Consider the following 7658-nt stretch of genomic DNA (forward strand, 5'->3'; position numbering starts at 1 on the left):
ATATTGCAATAAACTACATATTATATACGGTATGCACATACAAGGGAATAGAGAGTTATATACGGTACATACAAAGGAATGACGGCATAATCGCTTATGCGCTCTCGTTACGGGCTCAGAGGGACCGAGGTTTAAGGCTGAGTCTAGTGCTCGCCCTAATCCATACTGACGCTGTAAATGCCAGTAGGGCCAACAACAAAACAATACAGACACAAAAATGGCATAAAGGAACGTGAAGTCTTTAATTTAGTTTAGTTAGTCTAACGCCAATAGATGTTTCATAACAATAACACGAAGTTATACGTTTGAATGGTAATTCAAATATGAAAGTTTTTTTTATGCTGTAGGTTGGCGGACGAGCATATGGGCCACCTGATGGTAAGTGGTCACCATTACCCATAGACAATGACGCTGTTAGAAATATTAACCTTTCCTTAAATTGCCACTAATCTTGGGAACTAAGATATTATGTCCCTTGTGCACTGGCTCACTCACCCTTCAAACCGGAACACAACAATACTGAGTACTGTTGTTTGGCGGTAGAATAACTGATGAACGGGTGGTACCTAACCACACGGGCTTGCACAAAATCCTACCACCAAGTAAATAAATAGAAGTAAAATAAAGCATTTTTTATATAAGAGAGGCGTTATTGTATTCCATTTTTAAAATAGACTGTGCAATCGTAATTAGGCTTGCTTTTTTATATGAAGTATGATCAGTTAATACACTTTATATTTCAACAGGAACTATGTCCCTGGAAAGTGAAAATATATCAGCACCCGAATGTGATTGTGACTATATACTATTAGGAGAGGGACTGGAGCCCCATTACCAAAATTGTAGCACGGTGTGGCATCAACAATACGGATCAACTTCTCCTAAGTAAGTATTAAGCGTTCTTAAGAATTTGACTGTTTTTTTAATTTTAGAGCTGAGATGAACGCGTGCATCTTAACCGATGATTGCGGGTTCAAACCCAGGCAAGCACCGCTATATATATATGTGCTTAATTTGTGTTTATAATTCATATCGTGGTCGGCGGTGAAGGAAAACATCGTGAGGAAACCTGCATGTGTCTAATTTCATCGAAATTCTGCCACATGTGTATTCCACCAACCCGCATTGGAACAGCGTGGTGGAATATGTTCCAAAGCCTCTCTTTAATGGAAGAGGACGCCTTATCCCAGTACTGGGGAACATACAGGCTGTTACTTTACTTTTTTTTACTGTGTAACAATTACATTTGGCGAGTATTATTTTTGAGGCTGGAGAATTTGAAACATCCATAAGTATTGTTTTTAAGGATGTGTAGTTCTTTTTGTTGGTTTGTTAGGATTGGTTAGGATTAAATAACGTTGAAAAGGACACAGACAATAATTACAATTAATTAATTCCTCTAATAGATTTTTATCATTCATTTCTTGGTTCGTGTCGTCTGCATTTGTGCAGATAAGAAATATGATGCACATTTTCATATATTTTATTTTGCGATTTAAATATTTTGTTTTTAATTATAAATAATATTTAAAAAAAAAAATACCAAGTCCTTCTATATCGATTCAGTAATATATATTTATATACGATGTGTACGTTTTTGAATACTATAACTTTATACAGGTAATGCATACACCCTCTATTCTCTCTTTCCGTCATAAGTAATTAGACATCAAAAGAAGAAGACAAATATCTTTTTAACTATACAACTTCTGTACAAGTTTTACTAGTGAGATGGTTAATGTATTACATTTGTATCTTCATAGAAATCCCGATGGTACGTTTCGGTTGAGGAATGGACATCTTTCTAAGCTGAATCAAGATGTTTTGTATCATTTGGGTTTGGATAACGAGAATTATGACTTGCCGAAAATGTTCGGAGATGTTAAGGTGAGAGATTGAATGTTTTTCGAATACTATCGATATTTTATAGTAACACACGTTGCTTTGTTTTTATTTTAGACGATAAAACGCGTTTCGTCGAAGCTTTTAGTGTAAAATATTGTATTATACAGCACTCTGCTTTCATACGCTAATTTAGACTACAGGCGACAAGCGTGAACTTTATGTATTATATGTTTATACTATATTTTATACGTTACTATATTTTGACGGTTCTATTTCATATTTGTGTTATAAGCTTATAATAAAATAACGAAATATGAATATGTTCTAAATGTATATAATTAAAATTCAATAAAATAATGCCTATTTAAGTTCGATATGAAAGGACTGCTTGTATGCTGGTGTGATACAATTTCTCATATGTATGATCTATGTGGTCAATCAATGGTACAAAAGAGTGGTTTTAATTATTACATAGTATAAAACAAGGTCGCTCTCTCTGTCTCTATATCACTATGTATACTTAACTCTTTAAAAGTACGCAACGGATTTTACAAGGCGGTTTTATTAATAGATAGAGTGATTCGAGAAGAAGGTTTTTATATATGATACATGGAAGATTTAGTAAAGAAACACTGATAATTTTCTACTGTGAAGTCATATCATTGCACCAGTGCGAAGCCGAGGCGGGTCGCTAGTTTTTTTCTAAATGACATATAAAGAAAAAAAGCAGTAGTATATTTAGTGTCAGCATTGCACCCGAAGCCCGGGGCGGTTCGCTAGTAGGTACTTATATAATAAACCTATTTTGTATTCGAATATTTACAACGCGAAAATGAAATAATCGAAACAAACTTTTATATTCGTTTATTGTGAACCAAATTATATATTTTACAATCAAAAAAGAGAAATAAAAACACATTTTAGTCAACAAAGACTACAAAAAAAGAAATTATAAAGCGAAAAAAAGTTCGGTCATCTGAAATGGAATCAAGAATTAATAATAATAATTCGTACGTATACTAACCATGGGATTATATATTATCATTTGTTTTATTATCACTATCATTGTTACTTGATCAACCGTTGATGAGAAATGACCTACAGAATTGTCTATTTCAATTCTTATCACGTATGATAGATCGATTTTGTCAAGATAACTCCACTTCATAGTATTTTCTTTATTCGGTTTATTAGCCTGACAATTGTTAATGTTAGGTGAGCGTGACATTTACTAATAATACTTTGATATGATTTTAATTTAGTGACGTAATTTAGAAGATAGTTGTTTCTTGCTCTTGTTTCGATTTTCTATTGACCGACATGTATTGATGCAAAATAGACGAATAATAAAAAATATTTGTAAATTAATCAACAAAAGATTGAAAGATTTTACTGAATCGATTTTGATTGCTTCAAATTTCAGTTTATTGACTGTATACGTTGAGTGTCTGTCAAATATCTCTTTAATTTATTTTGTAATTCTAATAATACAAAAACAAATGTTCTCGTGTTGATATACGTATGTATTGGTAGTAAACATAAATACTTTAACTGCCTATAGTATAGTATAGTATATAGTATGGTATAGTATATAATAGTTTCTAAATTTGCCATTGCTCCTCGTCCTCTTTTCGAGTAGTAGATTTGACGCTTGGTGACGGTATTGCAATGTATATTAATATAATTATATTTATCTTCTCTACATCGAAATCATAATGATTTTATTACTTATATCTTTAATATGTAAAATTATCAATTATATAAATGTTTACAGATTGATTATTTTGTTATTTGATTTGCATAATCAGTTTATCATCGAAGAGAATCGATATTAATATTATAAATGTGAACGCAAGTATGTCTGTCTGTAGCTCTTTCACGACCAAAAAGCTGAAACGAATTTGTTAAAATTTGGTATGAAGCAAACTTGAACTTAAGAAAGGACATAGGCACTTTTTTGCATGACAAATGACTACTAGTAATAATATAACGTATTATTTCAGTTTGTATGTATGGGTGGCACAAAATACAGGATGAAGGAATTCGCTAAATACATAGCTAAAGCTTTGGATATACCTTGTGAAAATTTTGTAAATATGACGAAGCATTCGCATAGATACGCCATGTACAAAGTCGGGTCAGTGCTATCTGTTAATGTAAGTTGAATTTTAAACATATTATTATAAGATTATTTTCAAATGACAATGCTTATGTCGCTTACGACCATAAAGAAATGAATTGCGAAGAGTTGTAGTAAATATCATAATAAGACAAGTTTTGAGATTGACCAAATAAAAACTTTTGGCATTTTTTTATATTAAATATATTGCCAGACTGGGAAATAGAAGGTAGTCAACGTCGCCTATAGACATTGGCACTGCAATGTTAATCATCGCATACATCTTCAAGGCGCCACCGATCTTGTTGAATGAACATATTATGTCCCTTGTGCATACAGAGTGTCTCATTCATTCATTCATCTTTAAAATCGGAGCTGATCAGTACTAAGTATTTTTTAACAAATATATTAAGTGAAGCTAACACCTGTTCTGATAGTAGATTTCACCGAGAAGAACTAGCAAGAAACTCAGTAGTTACCCTTTTTCAACATTAAAAAATATTATCTAGGTATATACTATGTAGTACTATGCGAATGTAATACATAAAATGATTTCTTTTCCAGCATGGAATCGGAATTCCATCAATGACGATTCTACTTCAAGAAGTAATAAAACTACTGAGTTACGCGAAAGCGAGAGATCCCATTATTTTCAGAATAGGGACGAGTGGAGGTTTAAATATAGCACCTGGATCGGTTGTAATATCGTCGTGGGGTCTAAACGGGACTTTGGAGAAGTCGTATGATATCGTAGGTACTTTTTGTAATTATAAAGTTGAGGATTTATTTTAGGTTCGCCAGATTTATGGAAAGAATTAATGATAATTTAAGGTTATAATTATTTACATTTCTATTGCTGTTGTTACAAAGCTTAGATGTCAAGACCAGCTTTTATGATTATGTAGATATATATACGTTTTTAAATAATTACTCATCCAGGTTGTAATTCGATTTATGATTTCCTGAATTACAGTTATTTTATTTTAGTCGAGAACAAAAAATATTTTATGTCGTCTTTATAAATTTGATATTAAATTATTCATTTATTATTTGCTTAACAGTATGCACCTTCTGCCTATATTACTTGGTTTTTTATTGAAACAGACAAGTATATCATTGACTCACTGATCTACTGGTTAGGGTATGACGTTACATATCCTGAGGTTCTGAGTTTAAATCCCGGCTCAGCTCATATAAAAACCAGGTTTTTCTGACAAGGAAAATTCTCAGTATCTACACTCCTCTGCCTCCGAATACACTTGAAGCCATTGGTCCTGTCAACTTTTTCCTATTGTGTTGGATTTACCGTCCTCAGATTATCAAAGTGGAATATATCGCGAGCGCTCATACTTAACCCTGTGACCAATGTAGGTCAAGTAGTTATCAAGGAGTACATTAACTGTTTCTGTTTTTCCAGCCAGTATTGGGTAAAATAAGAAAAATTCCATCGCACTTCGACAAACGTTTGAGTGAAGAGTTGCTCTCTATTGCATCTGAAGAAAGAGATTTTTCCACTTATATCGGTGGAACGATGGCCGCTGATGATTTCTATCGAGGTTATAAGTTATTTGGTTCTACTTATTTGAGAGCTAAGGTAGCCCAGTGGTTAGGTTAGGTTAGCATGCATCTTAACCGATGATTTCGGGTTCAAACCGAGGCAGGCACCACTGAATATTCTTGTGCTTAATTTGTGCTATAATTCATCGTGTGCTCGGCGGTGAAGGAAAACATCGTGAGGAAACGTGTATTCCATCAACCAGCATTGGAACGGCGTGGGAGGGAGAGGAGACTTTAACCCAGCAGTGGGAAATTATAGGCTGTTGTTGTCGAAGTTTAATTTTGATTTTCTTTATAAAATAATAAAAGTGTTCTTTCATTTAAAAAGTTTAAAAGGTGGTGATTTATGGTCGCGTGGAATGCTGACAAGAATTCTATCAGCATTTACCCGTTGAATCGCAATTCCGATCCTCTGAACAAAAAATTAAACAGCCTTTCTATCACCGGTGGAGGAAATAAGGCGAGGTTTTATAATTTTAATGAAGCTTTTGCACTACTCCAAAGATTATATCTTTCAACAGAATATCAATCAATCAATTCTTCTGACGACCTCATTGTCTCATATTTATTTATTATATAAATGAGTAAAATTGCATCATAAATTAACAGTAAAATATTTTGACAGGTCAGGGTAGATTGGACGGGCCATTCTGTGATTACACAGAAGAAGACAAAATGGCTTTTATCAAAACTTTAGTGGGGCTGGGAGTTAAGAATATAGAAATGGAGGCAACTGCCTTTGCTGCTATGACGAGGGAAGCTGGCTTGAGATCAGCGGATGTATGCGTTACTTTGGTCAACAGATTGGAGGAAGATCAGGTATTTATTTTGGACTTATTGATTGAAATACGATGACTAATTTGTAACAAGAAAGGTAGAGCGTCAATAAAGACATAATACTTATAAATCTAAATATTGTTATAAAGACCTGCAGGTTCTTCAAAGCTATTTTTTTTTCGATGTTTTAAAGACGACTTAAATTATTCATGACTATATTTCTTTTTTCTGAGATGGTCCAGTATGTCCAGTATGTCCAGTCCAGATGGTCCAGAACGCGTGCATCTTAACCGATGATTGCGGGTTCAAACCCAGGAAAGCACCACTATATATATGTGCTTAATTTGTGTTAATAATTCATCTCGAGCTCGGCGGTGAAGGAAAACATCGTGAGGAAACCTGCATTTGTCTAATTTCATCGAAATTCTGCCACATGTGCATTCCACCAACCCGCATTAGAACAGCGTGGTGGAACATGTTCTAAACCCTCTCCTTAATGGAAGAGGAGGCCTTATCCCAGCACTGGCAAAATTTACAGGCTGTTACTTTACTTTTACACTTCTTTTTATAGTTTATCGTAATAGTTAGGGATTATAAGCCTAGGACTAGTGAAATGATGTCTTATGAGTTGCCTCCGTAAACAGTATTTATAACGTAAAAATAATTATTCCAAGGAATAATATGATGTTTACTAATATAAGCATTCGACATTATAAATAAACTTCCTAAATTAAAGATCATCTTTAAAACCTGTATTTTATTTTCAGGTTACTCCAACTAAATCCAAGTTACTAGAGTGGCAAGAGAGACCGATGTTAGTGATTGCGAAATATATCACAACATATGTCAAAAACCATAATAAACCGACCAAGAACGATTAGGACTCACGTGAATCAGACTTCCTATTGGGTCCCGACTTTTTAAATTTACTGTTTTATCATTATAATGGTAACAACCGATGTATTATAAAATTATAAGCGTATAGTACGACACAACTTAGATGTAGGATCGGATGTAATGAAACCGATTACTGGCGATTCACACATCCAATAGAAATAGCTCCCTATCGCGCCATATGATGCTATTCATCGCTATGGATTCTCGCGTCAATACAACCATCGACGTTTGAGACAGCGTACTTAATTCGGATTTGATCGGTTTTATGAATTTTGACGATGCTTCATCTAAGTTGTGTCGTACTATAGTCCCTCCCTAGGTCTAATTACGGTTCTTTCCATACAATCATGTTTTCAACATACAGATAAATGTCATACAAACATGTCTTTGATCTAAAATTTGATTAACAGTTTTTATTTAAATTTTATGACAGTTTAAATATAGCAATATTTTTCAATGACTA

General features: G+C 33.6%; 1 protein-coding gene across 1 annotated transcript; it reads left to right on the plus strand.

Moving 5' to 3' along the window:
- Nucleotides 1–747: 747 nt before the first annotated feature.
- Nucleotides 748–7359, plus strand: LOC124539340 (uridine phosphorylase 1-like). The gene is made up of 7 exons (XM_047116704.1): nucleotides 748–885; nucleotides 1764–1887; nucleotides 3849–4001; nucleotides 4529–4714; nucleotides 5382–5520; nucleotides 6147–6340; nucleotides 7066–7359. Exons 1-7 carry the CDS (start codon nucleotides 752–754, stop codon nucleotides 7177–7179), a joined length of 1044 nt encoding a protein of 347 aa, XP_046972660.1. The 5' UTR covers nucleotides 748–751; the 3' UTR covers nucleotides 7180–7359.
- The last annotated feature ends 299 nt before the right edge of the window (nucleotides 7360–7658 follow it).

This window comes from Vanessa cardui, chromosome 22 (assembly GCF_905220365.1).
Source record: "Vanessa cardui chromosome 22, ilVanCard2.1, whole genome shotgun sequence".
Lineage (NCBI taxonomy): Eukaryota > Metazoa > Arthropoda > Insecta > Lepidoptera > Nymphalidae > Vanessa > Vanessa cardui.